Source organism: Bufo gargarizans, chromosome 3 (assembly GCF_014858855.1).
Source record: "Bufo gargarizans isolate SCDJY-AF-19 chromosome 3, ASM1485885v1, whole genome shotgun sequence".
Taxonomy (NCBI): domain Eukaryota; kingdom Metazoa; phylum Chordata; class Amphibia; order Anura; family Bufonidae; genus Bufo; species Bufo gargarizans.
The window spans coordinates 317,421,085-317,445,104 of record NC_058082.1 but is presented as its reverse complement, the minus strand read 5'-3'; the positions used below and the strand labels follow the sequence as shown (position 1 = coordinate 317,445,104).

The 24,020-nt window shown below is 44.0% G+C and overlaps 1 protein-coding gene across 1 annotated transcript; it reads left to right on the top strand.

The window, feature by feature from the left end:
- Positions 1-703: 703 nt before the first annotated feature.
- SF3A3 (splicing factor 3a subunit 3) lies at positions 704-23,701 on the top strand. The gene is made up of 17 exons (XM_044285120.1): positions 704-831; positions 3,909-3,956; positions 4,043-4,095; positions 5,952-6,057; positions 6,432-6,504; positions 7,823-7,914; positions 9,514-9,596; positions 9,692-9,830; positions 11,496-11,564; positions 13,075-13,142; positions 15,622-15,729; positions 16,429-16,498; positions 19,595-19,759; positions 19,929-20,039; positions 20,171-20,261; positions 21,280-21,335; positions 23,480-23,701. The coding sequence occupies exons 1-17, from the start codon at positions 736-738 to the stop codon at positions 23,555-23,557; spliced, it is 1,506 nt and encodes a 501-aa protein (XP_044141055.1). The 5' UTR covers positions 704-735; the 3' UTR covers positions 23,558-23,701.
- The last annotated feature ends 319 nt before the right edge of the window (positions 23,702-24,020 follow it).

Here is a 24,020-nt window from a genome sequence, read left to right as displayed (position 1 = left end):
TGGCACTTAGGGGGGCAAGCTGATGGCACTTAGGGGGGAAGCTGATGGCACTTAGGGGGGCAAGCAGATGGCACTTAGGGGGGCAAGCGGATGGCACTTAGGGGGGCAAGCTGATGGCACTTAGGGGGACAGCTGATGGCACTGGGGGGTAGCTGAAGGCACTGGGGTGGGGGAGAGCTAAAGGCACTGGCAGAATGGAGCTGATGGCACTGGGGATAGTGGAGCTGATGGCACTGGGGGGAACTGATGCACTTCAGCTGATCGCACAGGAGGAACGAAGGTTATTTGGGGACTGATGGCAGGGGGTCTGATGAGTTTTTATAAAGGAAAACAGTCTATTAATTATTTTCTTCTTATTAGAGTACTTGATTAATCGTAAAAATAGTTGGTAGAATACTCGATTACTAAAATAATCGTTTATTGAAGCCCTAGGTGTGTATTAAGTAGAGAAGTTATGATGAGCATGGTTTCAGCTTTCATGTATCACAATATGACATGTTTAGCATATAAGCCACTTGGGAGTCCAGTGCCTGCAAACACCTTCTGCTTTTACAGCCATGGAGTGTGTACTATATTATTCTCATGCATGGCACCGCTAGGTAGGCGCCACTAGAGGGAGCAGTTACAACAGCGACACTGAATCAGGGAAGAAGACGGAACTTTGACTCCCGTGCTCTGTGGTAAGGGGAATAGTATCGCCGTGCACTCGCTACTTCCGGTTCGGCCCTTCCGAAGATGGAGACTATACTGGAGCAACAGCGACGCTACCATGAGGAAAAAGAACGGCTTATGGATGTAATGACCAAGGAGATGATGGCGAAGAAGCCCACGGTGAGCACACGAGTGACCTGCGGTTTTCCCTCTATCCATTTACCGCACTTCCTTGTAGTGATAGGTTTACATGCGGTACTTTCCTGCTATGAGGGACTATATATTATGCTGTGTAGAGATGAGTGCATTAGTGCAGGTGCCCCGTGGAGCTGGATAATCACAATGTACATGAGACATATGGGACAGACTGTAAGTGTCTATCTCCAGCTCTCCATAGTGGGGCTACGCCACCCCCAGTAATGACCAGAAATACTAGTGATTTTCAAGCAAATAAATCTGCAGCGTTTACAGCTCGCGAAAAGTGGACGAGATTTTAAAGGGCCCTTGAGCGTCTGAGTGCTGAGACCCCCAGCGATCACTGAGGGGGGAGACGTGATCACATATCGCTCTCTCCTCGCTACAGGAGACAGAAGCAAGTCCGACCTATAGAACTTCTGTAGAGAAAGATATAGGAGCGCTTGTGTCTCCTCTTGTAGCGACCAGTGGGGGGCTCAGCACTCAGCCCCTCCATTTGACTAGGACACGCCAAACGTTTTATGAAGGCTCAGTGACCCCTTAACCCATCTCATCCATACGCTGCTGAGTTTTTCTTAAAAAAAAAATCCATATACCACCTGGCTCGTGATGTGGATTTTAAATCTCCTTCATGTCAGTTTCTGTTGCGGATATAACCCTTTCCACAAGACCTCTGCGCTATTCGGTGTGTATGCTGCAGAACATTTGCAGCGTATCTGGTCCAGCATTCTTCGTCCATTTATTGCACATTTGCTGAGCGCGCTCCCGTGATTTCGTTTTCACTGCCTGGCCTGTCAGTCTTAGTGGTGGGGGCGAGCCATGAAGAGGAGAGATCGGAGCCTCTGGGAGCAGCAAGGTGGAATGAATGGAGGGCAGCCACACATGCGCAGTGTGCCTTCTGGCACTTTGCAGGCTTCATTCTAAGCATAGGTGTGGGACCCCCAATGTCTGAGATGGGAGTACCCTAGGTGATGACCTATCCATAGAATGTGTAAACAGTGGAGGGGTCAGACCTGCAGCCATGGAGATGGTTCCAGAAAGTAAGAGATGAGCGAATCGACTTTGGATGCTTCATCCGAAGTCGATTCGCATAAAACTTTGTATTAGACTCGGATGAGCCGAAGTTACTTCTTCACTAAGTCTCACGAGACTTCAGGTAATAACTTCGTAAATTCATTTCTACTGTAAAAAAAAAAAAACTTGGCACCGAACTCTGGTTTGTTTCTGAGGTATCACCTGGAACCGAACCAGAGTTCGGCTGATCGGAGCCAATACGTTCTAATACTGTACGGAGCACAGTTTTATAGGAATCTACTTCGGATGAAGCATCCGAAGTGGACTCGCTCATTTCTACTAACGGTGTACGGCACTGGATTTGCACAGCCCGCTGTAGTGGCCACTCTCGGGAGCACGACCCTGCGCGCGGTGTAGTGGCCACTCTCGGGAGCACGGCCCTGCACGCGCTGTAGTGGCCACTCTCGGGAGCACGGCCCTGCACGCGCTGTAGTGGCCACTCTCGGGAGCACGGCCCTGCACGCGCTGTAGTGGCCACTCTCGGGAGCACGGCCCTGCACGCGCTGTAGTGGCCACTCTCGGGAGCACGGCCCTGCACGCGCTGTAGTGGCCACTCTCGGGAGCACGGCCCTGCACGCGCTGTAGTGGCCACTCTCGGGAGCACGGCCCTGCACGCGCTGTAGTGGCCACTCTCGGGAGCACGGCCCTGCACGCGCTGTAGTGGCCACTCTCGGGAGCACGGCCCTGCACGCGCTGTAGTGGCCACTCTCGGGAGCACGGCCCTGCACGCGCTGTAGTGGCCACTCTCGGGAGCACGGCCCTGCACGCGCTGTAGTGGCCACTCTCGGGAGCACGGCCCTGCACGCGCTGTAGTGGCCACTCTCGGGAGCACGGCCCTGCACGCGCTGTAGTGGCCACTCTCGGGAGCACGGCCCTGCACGCGCTGTAGTGGCCACTCTCGGGAGCACGGCCCTGCACGCGCTGTAGTGGCCACTCTCGGGAGCACGGCCCTGCACGCGCTGTAGTGGCCACTCTCGGGAGCACGGCCCTGCACGCGCTGTAGTGGCCACTCTCGGGAGCACGGCCCTGCACGCGCTGTAGTGGCCACTCTCGGGAGCACGGCCCTGCACGCGCTGTAGTGGCCACTCTCGGGAGCACGGCCCTGCACGCGCTGTAGTGGCCACTCTCGGGAGCACGGCCCTGCGCGCGCTGTAGTGGCCACTCTCGGGAGCACGGCCCTGCGCGCGGTGTAGTGGCCACTCTCGGGAGCTTGGCCCTGTGCGCGGTGTAGTGGCCACTCTCGGGAGCGCGGCCCTGTGCGCGGTGTAGTGGCCACTCTCGGGAGCGCGGCCCTGTGCGCGGTGTAGTGGCCACTCTCGGGAGCGCGGCCCTGTGCGCGGTGTAGTGGCCACTCTCGGGAGCGCGGCCCTGTGCGCGGTGTAGTGGCCACTCTCGGGAGCGCGGCCCTGTGCGCGGTGTAGTGGCCACTCTCGGGAGCGCGGCCCTGTGCGCGGTGTAGTGGCCACTCTCGGGAGCGCGGCCCTGCCTACTAACATACATGTTTATCCTTCACAGTAACAGCGTTAATAACATGTAAAAAGTTCCAAGTTGCCTCCCAAGAACCAGAATGGAAGGCATGTATCCCAAATGCCTACCAATTACCCTGCAAAAAAAACAAGCCCCCACCAAGCTCTGCTGGGGGGAAAAACATAGTTAAGACTCTCAGAACACAGCAAAGCATTTTTTATTTTTTATTTTTTTTATTGTGCAAAAGTGGTATTGGCATAATCTTACTGACCCAGAAAATAAAGGTATCATGTTATTTAACCTGCACAGTGAACACGATAAAAAACCAGTGTCAGGAGTGCTGTTGACCAGTGATATGTGGAGTACATCTAGGGTTAATTCTAGTAGAGCAGGAGAAGAAAAGGGCCCTCCAAGCATTTCGTTGGTTCCTTGATGGCAGGAGATGGGATTGCTGGTGGGTCTTACTCCACATAGTTATGTCAGATTCTTCTGTAATAATCTGTATTTCTCTCTCCCCGCAGTTACGTGAACAGATAAATTCAGATCACAGAGCCAGAACCATGCTGGATGTGAGTATGGACCAGTACTAGTTCAGAGCAGCAGATCACGTTCAGGTCAGCGCATTTACTCTTCCAATGTTCTGTCTTATTTGCAGAGATACATGGATGTGAGCGCCAACGTCCGGGATTTGTACGAAGATAAGGATGGGTAAGAATATTTTACTCTCTGCCATGTACTAACTGTCCGGTTTGCTACTAAAGTGATTTTTTTTTTACCAGAATTGCCAAGTAGAATTATGAATACAGCTGAGGCCATATTCAGATGGAGTCTGCACTGAAAAGTGCAATGTATATGAATAGGCTTCTTTCACACTCGCGTTTGGTGCGGATCCGAGCATGCGCTGGGATATAGGAGAGGAGAAAATTTAAATACCGGATCTGGTATTTCAACGGATGCGGGGAAAAAAAGCTTTCAGTTTGTATACGGATTGCCTGGTCCGGCAGGCAGTTCCGTTGCCAGAACTGCCTGCCGGATTTTTAACAACGCTAGTGTGAGAGTACCCTTACACAGCTCTGAAAAGCAAATCAGGCCAGCTATGGCAGTTATCGAGCAAGGAGATGGCAGACATTCCACTGCGGAAAATCTGCTACATGTGGCTGCACCCATACAGCTCCACATGGCACGGTGCCAAGCTTTCCCAGGACCCTGAGAGGCTACTCTACCTACCTTTGCTACAGTATGGCTTACCACTAAATAAAAAGGCAAAGCTTTACATCCCCACTGTCTAGGAAAGTTGAGTAATAACTTCAGCAGAGATATAATGGAGGCCACACTTGGTGTATATATACAACATTCCCCTCATACTATTAGTATATATGCTTTCATATACAGGGCAACAGTGAGCGTACTACTCATCCACAATACCTTCACATTGGTTGTTACCAATCTTACCAAAGCTCCTTATTATGCCGCCGTATAGGAAAGAGTGAATCTTCACTGCCTAACTAGACAGATTTGCCCCTCAACCATGTAGGGAAGTTGACGTCGCTGTACTGTATAGCTGTGCTGTCCTGATGTCATATATGTGTATAGATTATTGGGACTATACAGTATGAATGCTGCTTCTGGCTATGTTGTAGTATCCCTTTCATACATATACTATCAACAAAATGACCACGATCACTGTGTACTTAAGTACGCAGCCTAAATCCAGCCCCCTCTTTCTACACTTCCTGGCTCCCGTGCACTAGCATCACAGGGAGGTGGGAGAAGACATAACTGCAGCCTGAGAGAAGAATTAACTGCTTTTCTGCTTTATTTTTCATAGTCTGCACCTGTGATACAGGACACAAGGAGCACGAAAAATATGGAATTGTTAGATTTTGTTTGTTGCTTTTTATTACCTGAATTGTTTCATGTTCCTTTAATTTTAATTCATTGTTCAGTACTTGTCATTTCATTAAAAAAATGAGAATAAAGCAATACAGCACACAGTGCTTGTATTATGTATGGTGAATTGCATCATTTACCTTAATGGGCCTTGGGCTATGGGGGTGCTGTCTGGCTAGCACACGGACAGAAATGAATGCAGTCTGAATTTGGCCTAGATGAGCTCTTCAGAGAGCCCCAAAGCAGTTGTGCAGCCTCCAGACCTCCACTCGCTATACGTGCAGGCAGTTCCTTTACCTCTTTCAGTAGCATGCACATGTATTGCCCAATTGAATGCTGCGCACCCATCTCTCTCTTTCCTGCGCTCAGTTTTACTGACAGTGGAGTGACACTGCGCAGAAACATCACGCAGCAGTCTCATTTCCGTATTCCATCTTGGTCTCACTACTGCTCCTCTCCTCCACACTGCTTTGTTGTACTGACTGCAGTGGTGAGATGCCCATGACCGCTGCAGCCAATCACTGATCTCGCGCCATATAGTGTTGAGACCAGTGATTGATGCAGTATATGCATGTCATCACTGCAGCCAAAACCATTAACATGGTTGCAGAGGAGCGGTATGCAGGTAGATGCATTGAAACATTTAAAGAGTACATGGTTTTTGTGTATTTCAGGTTGAGAAAAGAAGAACTAAATGCAATTTCTGGACCCAATGACTTTGGTGAATTTTACAACAGACTCAAATTAATAAAAGAATTTCATCGGAAGCATCCAAATGAGGTGTGTGGTTTACGTGTTGTAACGGTTTAAGGTCATTTCACTTGACGGGTTCTGAGCAATTAATGGTCTAGGAATTAGAAGTGGCATGTGATGTCCTGAAGCATTATTACGCAGCGCTTTGATGTAAATACTGTCTGATATGCTCTTGTGCGGTTTCACACGTTTGCAGTCAATACATGTGCAAAATTGAAAAAATTTATTGGTTTCGAAATATTTCACAATCTTTATATCAGAAGTTGATTTTCTCATTAAATCAGTCTTGTGTTTTTCGGTCAGCAGAAATAGCGATGTGAACTTACCCTAAATCAGTAATACTATATTTTATTTTTCTAATTATTGTCACTTTTTTAAATACATTTTTGTTACTTTCAAAGATCTGTGTTCCCATGTCAGTTGAATTTGAAGACCTGCTGAAATCCAGGGAGAACCCTAGTGAAGAAGCCCAGAGTAAGTATTTGGTCCAACCTTAGGAATCCCACACTAACCAATCTTTCAGTAAGAGATTAAGTTGCCTTTGTGTTTAACCCTTTGGGTAACGGAGGTTTTTTAGTTTGTGCATTTTCATCTTTTCTGAGGTGCAAGCCTCTTCTGTTTGAAACAGCAGACACCCGCCGGCTATGGCACCCACTGCACACGCGAGCGGGTGCCATGTTTAAAGACCCTCACTGGTAGCAAAAGGCTTAAAGCGTAACTTAAAAAAAATTGCATAATGGCTGTGCTTCTTTGTACAATCATAACTGTGAAAGAACAGGTATTTTTTTGGCTTCTCTAATGTATTTTTCCAGCCATATTATTTCCTGTTTCAGCTGCACAGCTAGATACATTTCACTCAGAAGCGGGGGGCATATCCCTCTTATGAAATCTGACAGCACTGTACTGCTGTGACATCCTTTCCCTTACTTCACACATGGTTTTTAGCTCCGGCGCTCACAGAGCAGGTACGGAGAGAGAAATCACACTTAGGCCTCATGCACACGACCGTTGTGTGTTTTGTGGTCCGCAAAATGCGGATCCGCAAAACACTGATTGCGTCCGTGTGCGTTCCGCAATTTGCGGAACGGCACACACAGCCATTGATATAAATGCCTATTCTTGTCTGCAAAAACGGACAAGAATAGGACCGGTTATATTTTTTGGGGCGGACCACGGAACGGAGCAACAGATGCGGACAGCACACAGAGTGCTGTCCGCATCATTTGCGACTCCATTGAAGTGAATGACTGCGGCTCGGATGCGGGCCAAAACAACGGTCGTGTGCATGAGGCCTTACAGATACACAGGAGGCTCCTATAATTTTCAAAACCTATGTAGAAGCAGTTCTTTTATCAGGATCTCAGCTAGCTGTGACACACCCACATTTTCTGGGAGCTGTCTTCTGAGTCTGTTACTAGAGACAGATCTTGCCTGTCAACAGACAGTGTTCTGCAAATTAGGTTGAAGTGAGACCCCTAATGGCCATAACTTTTCAGGTGGATGCAGGCATATTTTTTAATAAAGTGATAAAAAAAATTGTTAGACTATTACAGGGATTCTTTAAAGCAAACCGAAAATTGATTTAGAGAATGTAGTAGCAAATTGGAGCCCTGAATGTTGAAAGGTTTTAAGGTGCTTGATAAAGATGGTTTACGTGCAGAGTGTTCTCCTTTCATTTATTCCAGAGAACTGCTGTAATTGCATTGTCAAGTTTGTCATTATTTGTCAGTGACTTCAACAGTCAAAACTTTACTTTTGTCTGATTGAATGACCTATGCAATGATTTCCACAGATCTAGTGGAATTTACAGATGAGGAAGGTTATGGACGTTATCTGGATCTCCATGACTGTTACTTAAAATACATCAATCTCAAGTCGTCAGAGGTAAGATAACATGAAAAGTGGGGTTTGGGTTTAAGCCTTTCTTTGCCCTCCACCAGTCCAGTCTTTAAAGATGGCACCTGCTCACAGTGGTCGCAACAACCACCAGATTTCAGCTGTTTTACACAACAGAGACCAGGGGCTAATGTCTGTGATTGGTGGTACTGCTGATCAGACATTTAACCCACTCAGGTGCCATGGTCAAATGTGACTACGGCATCTGGAAGCACTATAACCGGAAGCTGCGAGTTTTCTGGCCTGGGCTTCCTTTCCCTCACTGAGATGGGGTACGGAGGCCCGTACTAGTAATAGGCCTAAGCTTGTACAAGGCTTACAGGACAGTTACTAGTATATTCCAATGCAGGCCTGGAGGTGGCATCACAGCATGGTATATACTGAATATTGTATTCTGTAATGCATAAATCTTATGATTGCATGTTATAGTCACTTATGGGGAAAATTTTTATAAAAACTCAAATCACCCTTTTTCCCTAAAATAAAAAAGCTATAAAAAAATCAAACTTCATGGGCATTACAGCCTCTGAAAACGGTCATACTATTAAAATATAAAAATATTTATCCCATACGGTAAACGGCATAGTGAAAAAAATCTAAATAGCCATTTTGTTTTTGTCTCTTCACCTCCAAAAACATACCACCAAATGGTACCCATTAAAAATAGTTTATTACGCATAAAACAAGCCATCATACAGATCTGTAGAACGAAATATAAAAATGTCTTGGCTGTCAAAATATGGCAATGCAAAGAAAATTTTTCCAAAGGTTTTTTTTTAAGTAGTAAAACAAAAAAAAATATACAAGTTTGGTATCGCCACATTTGTGGTCTAATCATGGGTCCGCATCCGTTCTGCAATTTTGTAGAACAGGTGTGGACCCATTCATTTTCAATGGGGCCAGAATGTGCTGTCCACATCTGCATTTGCGGATCCACTCTTACGTTCCGCAAAAAAAAAAAACATGTACTAATCTTGTCCGCAATCGCGGACAAAAAAAGGCATTTTTTATGAGTGTCGGCGATGTGCGGTCCGCAAAATGCGGAGTGCACATTGCCCGGTGTCCGTGATTTGCAGATCCGCAAAACACATACGGACGTGTGAATGGACCCTTAAGCGCACAGTGAACGCTGTGATGTCAATTTTGCCACACAAAGATTTTTTTTTTCCCGTTTTCCAATATAAGATATGGTTAATTAAATGGTGGTAATAAAAAATGCATTTTTGTCCTGCAAAAAAAAAAAAAAAATGCCCTACTATTGGTATATGAACGGAAAAATAAAGTTATGGTTATTGGAACATGGGGAGTAAAAATTCAAAAATGTAAATAGACCTTAACCTTAAGGGGTTAAGGCATGATTGGACAGCAGATACATGACAAACCAGGAAGTAGGATTCAAGCATGGGGGTAGGAGAGAACTGTAAATCAGGTGAATTTTACTTTATTTGTTTTCAATCTAAGGATTTAGGGAAATAAATTTTAGTGTAAAGCAGTTTATGGCACAACCCATTTAATCAGCACATTATAAAACCAATCGCTATGTTTTGTGTAACTCAATCATTTGTGGACTTTTTCTCCTTTTTACAGAAACTGGATTACATTACGTATTTAGCCACATTTGACCAACTTTTTGACATTCCCAAAGAGCGGAAAAATGCAGAATATAAAAGGTGCGTACAAAGTGTTGCCAGATTTAAAATTGCAATTCCCTGTATAGTGTGTTGCCACCTTAAATGTCTGTCCTTTTATGACTATATTCTCCCAGGTATCTAGAAGTGCTTTTAGAATACCTCCAAGACTACACAGACAGGGTAAAGCCTTTGTTGGATCAGAATGAACTGTTTGGAAAGATACAGAATGAATTTGAGAAGAAGTGGGAGTCTGGGAGCTTTCCAGGGTGGCCGGTATGTGATCTCTGCATAGCAGAAATGTCATGATGTCTATGCATGTGTCAACCAAACAGTAACTGGTCTGTCAGTGACCACTATATGAACTGTTATCAGGAGAGTCTTGGTGATTTGTTACCTAGACAGTTGTCTATATACCCTATAAATGTGAGTGTTTGGCTCAGGAAAAAATACATGATATTTTAATAATGGAAAGACAGTAAGTGGAGGCCAATCATCCTGAGATTTAAGAATTCAGCATGAATGACCCTAGCTTTCTTATTACAATAAATACAAGATTTTTCTGAGACAATTAAAGGGGTTATCCAGGATTTTTATATTGATGACAATATCTGATTGGTGGGGGTCCAACTCCAGGCACCCCAACAGTCGGAAGAGACAAGCGCCATGCCTCACTGGAAAGTTGCAGTCTCTTCAAACATCTGATCGGTGGGGGTTCCAGGACTAAGACCCCACTGATCAGGTATTGACCTGTCCTAAGATTATGCCCTCTAAAAATCTCTGAAGCCCGTCAATTGCCTAAAATAAAAAATTATGTCATACCCACCCCTTTCTCCAGCACTGTTCTCTGTGGCAGTCGTCCAGTCCTCATGCCACTGCTTGTTTACAGCGGGGACGAGCCTGAGGGCAGTAATTGGCTACAGCAGTCACATGCAGTACCTGCATATCACCAGCACAATGTTGGTAATGTGTAGGTATACAGCATTTGATGTAGCCATTCTCTATCCTCTGTGGTAAACTGCTGATGATAGTGATTAGCTGCAGCGGTCACATGCCGTATACTTGACGTCCCCACTCCAGTTTGTAAACATGATTTTTTTTATTTATTTTTTAGCCAATTGAAAGGCTTGTCTGAGACATTTATCTCTAACACCCCATTTAACACCTTGTATTGATGATTGTTTTCTGTAGGGTTCAAAGTTTATACAGTGCTATGCTTCATACCTATAATGTACATGTGGAGGATGCAGAACAGACCATTGCAGTGCTTGCATTCCCTTTCCTCCTCTACTGTAATGCTTTGTGATATACTTGCCAGGCTTTCCTTTGTTAGAGGAGCCAAGGACACGACATAATCTGCCTGTTCAGAACAATAGGTGGTTGAATATGTATGCAAACGCATTACGTAACGGTAGTGTCCGTCACATAGCCCAGTTGCAGCAGAAATACAGTCGTGATGCAGCCAAAAGCCCCTAGTAAAGCCAGCTAGCTAATAAGTGCTCGTCGATTGTTAATGGGCGCAAAGTCAGTAACCAGTTAGCGGCAGCCAGTACGTGTGACACCGCCCTATCTAAACAATATGAGACTTGACAGCATACGGTACTACTTAGGTGAACCTGTCCTGCATGCCATGCATAGAGCTTTGCTGCTCTTATTGCCCAGATCGTTGTGGTTATGCTATAAAAGTAAAATAAAGGATCTTTTGCATTAGAGCGGACGTGCGTGTTGTCATCCACAAGTCTGAATCTGGTTTCTGCATTTGGTGGGTTAATATCGCCCAATAAATCAGTGTCACCACATAGCTATCAGTAACCAGAGAAGATTTGAATTCACACAAGCTCTCCGTGGCAAGACATGCACAATGTAATATGTTGATTTTTGACAGATTGTCTAACTCTGCTTGTGGAAATGATGCGAATGAAACGCTTTTGTGTCTTGTAGAAAGAAACGAGCAGTGCGCTTACACATGCAGGAGCTCATCTGGACCTTTCAGCTTTCTCATCCTGGGAGGTATGGTGTCATTTGAGCTAAAACAGGCTAAAATGATTAGCATTTGTCATATTTATCAACTGTCCTTGGGGGAGGTTTTTCAACTTGGCATGTGTGTAGTTAAAGTGAATCTTTCACTTTGAAAATAATGCCTGCTTTGCGAGCCAAGCAGCGTGTTGTAGAGCAGGAGGAGCTGAGCAGACTGATATATAGTTGTGGGAGAAGAGTCAGTAAATGGATGACGGCCTCCTTTGTATGATTGTGCATGCAGAGATGGCTATTACGTATTACTAGTTCTTTCCTCAAGCTGCACTTTTACACTCATCTCAGTTTTGTCTTCCTATGAACAATACAGCTGGTCAAATGTAAAACCTTTGCTTAGGCCAAGGGCTCTTAGATCGCATGATTTTCGGAACAATTATCAAAAGCAAATGTGAGTAGGAACGCTTGTTTCCAATAATTGGCTTGTATAATCGAGCAGCTGGTGAATGAGCAAACGCTCGTTTGTCCGCTGATGGCAATCTTTTATCAGGATGAAAGATGCCCAGTGATCGGTAGCGTATCTCACGGTGTAATCAGGGATGTGCTGCCGAAAATCATTAGAGCTGAATGAGGGAGAAACAACTTTGGTAGCAATCAGGACGGTGCAAACAAGCGCAGATGGATGTGTTATCCAGCGCCCGAACATGGGGGCCCCAAGAGATACCCATTTGTCAGCTTCACATAATTACTGTGATTTTAGGCTACTTTCACACTAGCGGCACGGACCTTCAGCTGGCTGTTCCGTCGGGTGAACAGCCTCAGCCTGTTGGATCCGTCCTGCCGCTAGTGAACACGTGCCCACGGACTACCGCTCCGTCCCTATTGACTATAATGGGGGAGGGGGTGGCGAGAGGCTGCTGCAATAAATGTCGAACATGTCGTAGTTTTATTCCGGCAGCCTCTCGCCATGCGCTGCCGTGCCTCGCTGGGAACTCCGCCCCCATTATAGTTAATGGGGACGGAGCGGCAGTCTGGGGGCACATGTTCACTAGCAGCAGGACAGTCCTGACAGGCTGTTCACCCGACGGAACAGCCTGCCGGAAGTCCGTGCCGCTAGTGTGAAAGTAGCCTTAGTTCCACAGTATTTTGTCTATTCAGTTTAGGCCCTTAGGGCTCATGTGTATTTTGTGGTCTGCAAAAAAATGGTTCCACAAAAAATATGGATGACGTCCGCGTGCATTCTGTATTTTGCGGAAAGGAACAGCTTACCCCTAATAGAACAGTCCTATCCTTGTCTGTTATGCAGACAATAATTGGACATGTTCTATTTTACATAACGGACATACAGAAACAGAATGCACACAGAGTAACTTCAGTTTCTTTTGGGGGACCCATTAAAATGAATGGTTCCACATACAGTCCACAAAAAAAGTGGAACGGACACGCAAAGAAAATACGTTTATGTGCATGAGGCCTTATGCTAAGCATCTAATGGAAGTCTATTCAGATATGTAAGTATTTATAATTTACATTCTTCTCTTCTTGTCAGGAATTGGCTTCTCTCGGATTAGACAGATTGAAGTCTGCGTTACTTGCCTTGGGTCTTAAATGTGGAGGGTAAGTGCTGCAGCTGTTTGTACTGAGGTTTGTAGGAATAAGGCCGAATGCACACGGCTGTGAGTGGTCCGTGGTAACACTGTCTGGATTCCGGCAGCCAGCAGGAGCGCACGGCGTCACTGGTTGCTATGACGCCGTGCGCTTCATGCTGCCCCTGTACTACAGTAATACACTAGCACGTGAGTGCTGTGAAAGTTCATTAGATCATTCATGCAAGGATTTTCTACAACACAGGGCAATACAGTTATGAAGTGCAATGCAGATTCATTGCTTCAAAGTTGGGCGGTATGGAGTTAAAATAATAATTAAAAAACATAGGGATGATTACTAAGAGAAATGAGCCAAAATCTGCATGGGCATAGGTTGCACCAGATTTATAATGTATTTTAGTCTCTTATTTGTGTGCCATTTTCTGCTGTTGAGGGGAGGTAAAGTTTTGCGCTACAGTGGCAGGTTGCACAAAATGTATCTCGTCATGTACATCATTCTGATCAACTTGATGTGCCTTGCTAACTCAAATTATTGCATCCTACAACACTACAGATAAATCTGATTTATTGGCCAAGATTTACTAATATGTCTGTGCTTAGAACCTATCAAAAAAGTGGTGCAGTTTTGGCGCCATTTGACACATGTAGGGTTTTTACACTTTTTTTTCAACTTGCTCAAAAGGAGTGAGGCTTAGGGGGCAGGTTGTCACTGGAAAGGGGGCAGTCCTTAGATACGCCGTTTTTTTGTCATAACTGGCTTAAAATTCTTTCTCATAGTAAGCCAACCAATAGTTGTTACAGAGCTAAGGCCCCTTTACATGGTTCAACATTAGTAGTTACTTATCAGGAACAAACCATTCGCTCACGATAATTACCTGCTCGTTACAGGGGGGGGAAACTGTATTTACATACAGTAATCACCCACCTCCACTGTATGAAGGCGAGCGGTCGCTTGACTCCATATATGTTCATTGTTTCTGGGCAGTAGATCGCTGTTTAGATGGCACAATCTGCTGCCCAGAAACAATTCAGGTGACCGCATCAGCGATGCTTTCACCCAATGAATGAGCATGTAAAGGGACCTTAAAGCAAATGTGTCACCAAAAAGTGATCAACCAGATAGTAACACGTCCTTTTTTTCTAATCTGCTTTTTTCTAATTACAGATTATTTTATTTTTTTCATTCTATTTCTGAACATGATTATGGGGCGGCCATCTTGCCAGAGCTGTTCTTAACAGCATTTAGAAAGCAGTAAGAAAATTGCCACATGAGACATAGACACAATAGTCTGGAGGGGACCTCAGTGACTTCTATGGGAGAGTTTTCTAGGCATGCTCTATGACCTGTGCAGAAGTCATTATACATGGGAAAGAACAAATCAGATTTGACGATCACCTACTGTGAATGGAGGATCCTGTCTAAGGCCTGTATTACATCAACAGATTATCTGTCCAATAAGACCAATAGTTGGTGTGTATAACAAAAGATCTGTGTGTCTCTCTGTAATAAGTCATCTGACCAAGGATTGGTCAGAAAATCTGTCAGATAATCTGTTGATATAATACAGGCCTCATCTATACTCAGAGGTGATATCATTAAAGGCAGGATTAGAATGATAGATAAGTGGATAATTGCAGTAATGTGTGCTGTACTGTACAGAACAAGAAGTGGCGCCTATTATTAGGCCTAGTGTCCAGTGTGAAAACTGCAGGGTTTTATGGTTTGTGTTTAAATATAGATATTGACATGAAAAATTAAAAATAGCATCTCCAAAACTTCTTTAAAGGGCTTCTGTCACCCCCAAAACACCATTATTTTTGGGCTTGTTAAAATCCTTATTTAACGACTATTCCCTATATAGGGCTCTTACCTTTGTCTGTGGCTTTGTTTCCTTAAGAATCGATCTTTTAAAATATGCAAATCACTTCACTACCAGCAAGTAGGGCGTCCACTTGCTGGTAGCCGCCGCAAAAAACCACCCCCTCCTCCTGTTGATTGACAGGGCCAGCGAACCCTCTCCTCCTAGGGAATAGTCGTTAAATAAGGATTTTAACAAGCCCAAAAAAATTTGTTTTGGGGGGTGACAGAAGCCCATTTAAAAATATGTTGAACATAAAAACGGGATTTAAACAATAGGTCCTTTTCTGATGACCCATTCCCTTTTAAGTGTCTATCACTACACCACATTTATCATCCAGCCTGAGCTACTGTGTTAAATCTGGTGCAGGACTAGACAGCTACTGGATTGGTTAATCTGGGCATTGTGCTTCACCCAATGTAAGAGATATTGATTCTTAGTTTTGTTCTCTCACATTTCTGGAAGGCAGCTTTGTGATTCCAAATAAGCCAGTGATTATATAACCATTGAAAAGACAGGAAGATCTGTTGGGCAACGATGTTACACTTAGATCTTAATTGCATGTAATTCCATGCTACCTATAGCACATCATTAAACTGCTAATAAATCCTACCTCCTTGTCTTTTTTAGAACATTAGAAGAAAGAGCCCAAAGACTTTTTGGTACAAAAGGAAAATCTCTAGAATCTCTTGACCCTTCATTGTTTGCCAAAAACCCAAAGGCAAAAGGTGTCCGAAGGTACATTTATGTTTTGTGCTACAAGTGTTTGAAGAGTTAGTTTTTTTGTTTTTTTTTAAATAATTAAAGCTTATTTGTGATATTGAAAGGTGGCCTGATATACTGCTGGAAAAAACCATACATTGAAATCCAAATCATGCCTTAGGCCTTATTCACACGCTTGTTTGTTTCGTGGATGAGGAATTGTCTCAGCAGTATTTTGGTACTGTGGTTGATCTGGTTTTGGGTCCACAAAAAAAAGGCAGTTGATTTTCACAAACCCATAGACTCAAAAGGGGCTTGTATGGACTTCAACATGGACCAAAGTACTACATGCTTTTTCTTTTTTTTTTTTTTTTTTTTTTTCCCCACCATCCACAGATCCAACCATGGACATGTGAATATACACATTAAAATCAAAGGATCGTGTGCCGTCTGAGAACACATTTAGCAAGGTTTTCTAAAACAAATTTTTAAAGCAGAGAGAGAAATTAGAGCATTCAATTGCCAAAGGAACTTTGAAATATGAGAGCTGGCATTTGCAGATTCTACCATAGCAGCGCCTACCAATTGCTAGCTGCAACTGTCTGCCTGAACATTTGCTTTATTAGTCAGAGACATGCCTTCTGTGGCTAGAATGCCCCTTTATTTTTTTCTCTTATAATAAGGATCTCTTTTTAAAGGCACCCATTTATGTCTTTATATTTTGTATGTTTACAGGGACACTGAAAAGAATAAAGACATTGCTTTTCTTGAGGCACAAATTTATGAATATGTTGAAATCCTCGGGGTAAGTTTTACTTCATTGATGTATTTGCTCCATGTTGGGTGTTGTTCCTCTTCATTTCAAATACTATTTGCATGAAGACATGCTAATGTTATTTTTAATTTGTAAATTGGTGAAGGGATGCCAATATTCTCATTAGCTGAAGACTTCTGACACAACTTGACCTAATCTGTAAGTTACAATCAATGTGTTAAAGAAATGTGTGTTTCTTTACTACATGCTTGTGTGCACTGAGGTGTTATCAACTATGCTTTTCACCAAGGCACCTAAAATGAACTCTGTTGGGCATTCTAATGATGCAGTTGGTTGGAAAAGAGTATGTATCTGGTATTTCTGTATACAAGAGGCTTTGAGAATTATTTAGTAGTATAAATGTGTGAAGCTTATTAACATTACAAATTAAAAAAGAAACTACGTTTTCCTTTTTTATTTCCATAGTCTAGAAATTAGGAAATTAATAAATACTGATGTTTTCTCATCCGTATCATTGGGGGACACAGGCTTGACCATCGGCATAGCTGTTGCTGCTAGGAGGTGGGCACTAAGCACAAAAAAGTGTAAACTCCTTCCCTTCAGCTATGCACTTCCGACAGGGACTAAGCTTAAATTGGTTTTAGCTTAGTGTCTGTAGGAGGCAGACCTCCCTGCGTTGCAGGTCTGCTGGTTTTTGTTTTTCTTTTTTTTTTTTCTTGCAGGAAGTTTCAGGCTGTCCTTAAAACTGCCTGCACTTCCAGACGGGAGACCAGGGGGTCCCCCCAAGCCCCCTGCTCCTTCCTGTTCTCTAGAAGCAAAGGTGGACCAGAGGTTCCGGTAAAAACCTCTTTATGCCGCCAGCGTTCGAATAACCATGGCTGTACACCACAAGTCCCCTCTGTTCCGGTGTAGCCTTCCTCCCCAAGGGGCCGCACACCGGAGGTGGTGATCCGGCTGGAGCCAGGGGGGGCAGAAGACACCGGACAGGTGAGTATAAAAAAGTAGAGGACCCCAAAGTGTTCTCCTTCTTCTTATAGGGTCTAAACTTCCCCATCTTCCTCTTCACGGGTTGCAGGGTTGTCAGCATGTCCCAGACCCCAGGCCCTGAAGCAGGTTGTCCCTTCTGTGCGTCATTTTGCTTGGTCGTGTTGCGCAAAATTTCCATCCCCACATCAAGTGGCTCAGCCCTGGACTCAATGGTCCCTTCTGCCCAGCCTATGGTAGAACCAGAGTGGTACAGGAGGTCTCCAATACCAACAAAGTAGTTGTGGAGATATTGGGGTGTTTGTCGGCAAGGCAGTCCTCTGACCGGTCCGATTCTGGGGATCAGGGGACTCGTGCCCATTGCGGCTGTCCCGCAAAACAGGTCAGAACATACTGTGTCTGTGTCTCCCGTTTCCTTGGCCTATCCTCCTCCTACTAGAAAGTCTCACTCCGAAATGTCGTCAGTGGAAGAGGTATGCTCTGAGGAGAGAGGGTCATATGAGGATGTGGTCTTACTCAGTGTCCTCCGTGGAAAAGGCATGTTGTGAGGAGAGGGGGTCATATGAGTATGGTGGTTTCGCCGGAGGGTCAGTCGTCCAAATTGATCCCAATGGTGGACAATCTTATTACGGCGGTTATTGAGACATTTCAGGTTGAGGACCCTGCACCCTCATCTGCCAGCTCGGGTTTTTCCTTCAGAAAGTCCCGTTGCTCGCTTAAGTGTTACCCCAACCACCAGGAGTTTGATTCCTCTCTGGAAAAGGAGTGGAATTTTCCTGATAGACGTTTTTTGCCAAAACACTTCAACGTCCTTTATCCATTTCCGGAGGATTTGACTAAGAAACGGTCGTCCTCATCTATAGTGGACCCGCCAGTTTCCCGCTTGGCTAAGCATACTACCTTGCCAATGGCGGATGGGGCTTTCTCTGACATCAGGGATAAGAAACTGGAAGCGTTTGCAAAGTCTTCCTTTGAGGCAGTGGGCACAGCACTGCAGCCGGTATTTGCCTCGACAAGGGTGAGCAAGGCGATGGGGGAGTGGGCGAATAATTTACGTCAGGGTCTCTACTCAGGAGTCCCCTCGGGGGACCTAGCAGATATGGCCCTGCAGCTCTTTAATGCCAATGAAGCATCTTTGGATGCGGCCAGGCTTATGGCTCATTCGTCTGCACTGTTGGTGGCTATCCGCCATCACCAATAGCTCTCCTGATGGGCGGCAGATAATGCTTCACTGCAGACCCTGACGGGCCTCCCCTTTACCGGCAACAGACTTTTTGGTAAGCGCCTGGATGATGACATTTCGGACGCTAGAGGGGTAAGAGCGTGCATTTGCCAGAACAGGGGGCAGTCTAATAGGTCAAAAAAGCAAAAGCCTTTTTTTTGCCCCTTTCGGAGGGCTTCCCCGCCCCAAGAGGGCATCCGACAAGTCGGCCACAGATCAGAAGTGCAAACCTTCCTTCAAAACCCGTCCTTCCTGGCGTCCCCGTCAACAGGGCTCCAAGTCCTATAACCCCAAGAACTCCGCTGCATGACGGGCAGCTCCTGGCGCCCTCCATTCGGGAGGGAGGTGCACATTTTCATTTTTATTTTATTCACATTTTTATGTATTTGATATGGGCAGGATTCTAATATATATATATATATATATATATATATATATATATATATATATATATATATATATATATATATATATATATATATATATATATATGCTTTTCTACAGGTGAAATAATGCAAAACTACGCCGTATATTAGGATTGATAATAGAGAAGATCATGCCCGTGATGAGAATTATTATTTGCACTGTTTATTCATTTGTTGGGGGGCGTGTTTTGTAACATCACGGTCATGAGGGGTTTCGCTATTTAAGGCTTGTCTGTAATTTGTTTGTTACTATTTGACAAAGACACCTGCGAGTGTCGAAACGCAATAAACAGGGCTGCTATACAATAGGTAGGTATAGAAAGGTCATAAGTAAAATAAATACTTGGAAAACCACTTAAATTTTTTTTTAGAATGATTTATTCTTAAAAGTGAGATTTTGCCTTTGACATTTAGTCATTGAAAGTGTTGATTATGAAGGGGTTATATACGACAATGGTTTTTGAACAAGTTACCAACATTTGCTTACATTTTTAGGAGCAGAGACATCTGACACATGAAAATGTACAGCGCAAGCAGGCTCGGACTGGTGAAGAGCGGGAAGAAGAGGAGGAAGAACAGATTAGCGAGAGTGAGAGCGATGATGAGGAAAACGAAATTATTTATAATCCCAAAAACCTTCCTCTTGGGTGGGATGGCAAGGTAAGCTTTCTCTGTTGGTAATGGCTCTAATCTAGATTGTGTAGTCTCAGCTGGTGTTAGTCTGTTACTGGTTTAAATATGTACTGTTGAAACCATTGTATACATGCATACATGGGTGACCCCAGTGCCAGTATTGTTTCTTTACGTCATTCCTTACATTTTCTTATAGCCCATACCATATTGGCTGTATAAGCTGCATGGACTGAACATAAACTACAACTGTGAGATATGTGGAAATTATACCTACCGAGGGCCCAAGGCATTTCAGCGCCACTTTGCGGTGAGAATCTTTAAATTCTTAAGGTTTATTTCTTTTGTAGTATGTCTGATAGTAAATTCTCTAAAAAGTAAGAAAAGTAGCCACTACCTCCTGTGACCGATATTTTACTACATCTGGTAAATCATTTTCAGGAATGGAGACACGCGCATGGCATGAGGTGTCTAGGAATCCCGAATACTGCCCATTTTGCCAACGTCACACAGATTGAGGATGCAGTATCCTGTAAGTAGTTGACTTTTTAGCTCCTCGTGTATCATAAGGATGGTAATACCATGGATGAGATTTTTTTTTTTTAACATTGTAGGGGCTCACAAGCGGCCCTGAACGCAGTCGTCTGGCCCTAATGCATTCTCAGTGGAGGCGGATCCACTGAGAATGCATCCGTCTGCCAGCGCTCAGCCTCCGCTCTGCTCAGTGAGCGGACACCTGAACGCTGCAAGCAGCGTTCGGGTGTCCGCCTGGCCGTGCGGAGGCGAGCGGATCCGTTCCAACTTATAATGGAAGTCAATGGGGACGGATCCGCTTGAAGATGACACCATATGGCTCAATCTTCAAGCGGATCCGTCCCCCATTGACTTTCAATGTAAAGTCTGAACGGATCCGCTCAGGCTACTTTCACACTTAGAAATTTTTCTAAGTTATAATGCAGACAGATCCGTTCAGAACGGATCCGCTCGAACGCTAGTGTGAAAGTAGCCTTAGTCATTTACTGATTTATAGGCCATACTTATATTAAGATATGCCAAAACACAAAAAGGAAGGTCCAGTATTTTACATTTTTGGTACAAGAACAATGATACAAGAATATTTTCAAGGTACAGAGAAATGTTTTTTTTTCTGTGTGGCTAAAATCACTCAGTATTGTTCAATAATGTAATATAACAGTTCACAGTAAGCATGACAGGCTGGTTATCACATTGCAATTAGGGATGAGCGAATCGAATTCGGATTAAACATGCGCAGGCATCAGTGATTTCACAAATGCTGGTGCATGCAGCAGAGGTCCGCCCCTGCCACGGATCGTGCGGGCCCGTCTCTTGCACCCGCCCGATTAGTGTCGTACATGTACGGTGCTGGTCCTTAAGTCACGGACATATGCGCCGTACATGTATGGCGCTGCTCCTCTACTGGTTAATGCTGCTTGTTGCATTGTTTTGTCTGGTAGAAAATCTTTCATTCTATGTAATGTCTTTACCATGACATTATAAATTTGGTATAACCATTTATTTATTTTTTATAGTGTGGTCAAAACTCAAGCTCCAGAAGGCGTCAGAGCGATGGCAGCCTGACACTGAGGTAAGCAAGTACCAAAGCAGAAATAAAACTTTCCAACCTTGCATGTAATGATAGGACACAAAACTGTTATTTGTGTATCTACTTACTTTCGTTTTAGTAGTTTAATCATCATTTATAGGAAAATAAATTCTGCTGGGACTCGGCAGAAACCTCTGAGGTATATAGTCTGCTGGTCTCTAGCACAGGCCCTGATGTGCACATGTGCTTGCTCTGCTCAGCTCTAACTTGGTAACCCAACAACTGATGTCAAAACAATGCATTGCCGGGGAACACAATACATGTACACAAGACAGCTAATACTGGTGTGCAATAACTCCTCTCCTTTCTACATGTATCATCAAATATTGACTATTAGGTTTTCTTTTGCATAGACCTACAGAAAATTGTAAATTCTGAAGAAAAAAAATTGCAAGTGCAAATTCGTATTGAAAGTATAAAATATTCACTTGAATGGGTCCGCAATCCGCGAGATGTGGTGCGGAACAGAATCACTACAAGAGTGCTTTCGTGGTGTTTCTGTCCGTGCCTCTGCACCGCAAAAAAATAGAACTATGTTCTATTTTTTTTTTTTTTTTTTTTACGGTGCGGACGTATCACGGACCCATTCAAGTTGAATGGGTCTCGATCTGTCCCGACCGCCACACAGATGTTGCTCGTGCAAATTGCGGTCCCCAATGCACGGAACGGCCGCACAACGGTCGTGTGCATGAGGCCTAACAGGAATGATTGCTGCAGAAATCTAAAGCTTAAGGCTAGTATCAGATGAGTGTGTCCGCTGCAGGAAACCTACTTTGTGTGGGAGCGGGATTTCCCATTATGGACACCTTTTTGTTTCTGCTCGACCTTGGATCTCTTTAATTTTACTGACCTAATGCTATCAGTGCAATGCAATAGATCCAAGGTCCTGTCATTTGGGCAATGTCCATAGCGAGAAATCACGCTCCCACATGGGGCATGTTTCCCACAGTGGACATGCTCATCTGAAATTAGCCTAATACACTGACGTTTTCCAGTTATCTTGTGGTGCATTTCTACACTTACTTATACAGAATGTAAACAAGGAGAGCTGCTGTGTAAAGCATGAGGGGAAAAACTGCATTCCTGAGCCTCTGATGAAATGCGGGGTGGAAAAAAACTTTCTTACTTAGAAAGCAGTGTATGTGTAGTCATAAATAAGGCGTTCAGCACTCGCCAGGAATTGCAAAAAGTCTTTATTTCATCTTGAGACATAAAAAAGTTAAAAACACTTTGCTGATGCTTTTCAGGTGAGAACGCCCTTAAAGGGGTTGTCTCACTTCAGTAAGTGGCATTTATCATGTAGAGCAAGTTGATACAAGGCACTTACTAATGTATTATGATTGTCCATATTGCTTCCTTTGCTGGCTGGTTCATTTTTCCATCACATTATACACTGCTCGTTTCCATGGTTACAGACCACCCTGCAATCCATCAGTGGTGGTCGTGCTTGCACACTATAGGAAAAAGCATCAGTCTCTCTGGTGGCTGGGACCATGGGGAGCGCACATAGGTTAGTGCCTTTTCCTATACTGTGCAAACACGACCACCACTGATGGATTGCAGGGTGGTCTGTAACCGTTGATACGAGCAGTGTATAATGTGATTTTAAAAATGAACCAGCCAGCAAAGGAAGCAATCAGGATAGTAACATTATATTAGAAAGTGGCTTGTATAAACCTTCTCTACATGATACATGCTACTTACTGAAGTGAGACAACCCCTTTAATCATAGCATGTCAGTCATAAAGACAATGTAATTCATTCTCATGACTGCAGCTGTATAATACAGTATGTGCTTACTGTCTACTGTAGGAAAACCTCTACTTTCGTTATTTCCCTAGGAGCGTTTTTCAGACTAGGGCTGTATGGAGACTTTTCACAGACAACTAATGATGGTGTATAAATCCAAACCTACTGGATTTCAGAGGGCTTATTTCGCTTTTAGCATCTCAATATTGTGATGTTACATTGCAGCTTTATGAGACCAGTTCTGCAGCCTTTTCTATTGTGTGTATCTACAGTGCAAGTAGATAGTCTGCATGTACTGGATGAATAAATTGTTTTCTTGTACTTTTTTCCATTGATATCTAGTGACTGATAATTTTTTCATCTTAATTGTTTTACAGGAAGAATATGAAGACTCTAGTGGGAATGTTGTCAATAAGAAGACATATGAAGATTTAAAACGCCAAGGACTTCTCTAATACTAAATCATTGCTCCATACGTTCCTTTCTGTTTCTCGTACCAGATTAGCAATACTTTGTTTTTTGTTTTGTAGAAGCCACCATCTGTGGTTTGTACTTGTAAAATTGTTTTTTAATTAAAAATTAAGCAACATTTTCATTAAGCTCTGCTTTTGGGATTTGTTTATCTGAAAACATGGCTCATTAAGGGTGCATTTACACAATCATATGTATTTTGCGGTCTGTAAAACACGGATCTGCAAAAATACAGATAATGTCCATGTTCTATCCATTATATATATATTTTTTTTTTAAAGACCCTTTGTAACAATGCATAGTCTTGTGGGCAAAACGGACAAGAATACGACATGTTCTACCTTTTTTGCAGAACGGACACACGGTGTACTGTCCACATTTTTTCGGCCCATTGAAATGAATAGGTCCGCATCCAACCCACAAAAAGTGGAGATTGGATGCAGATCA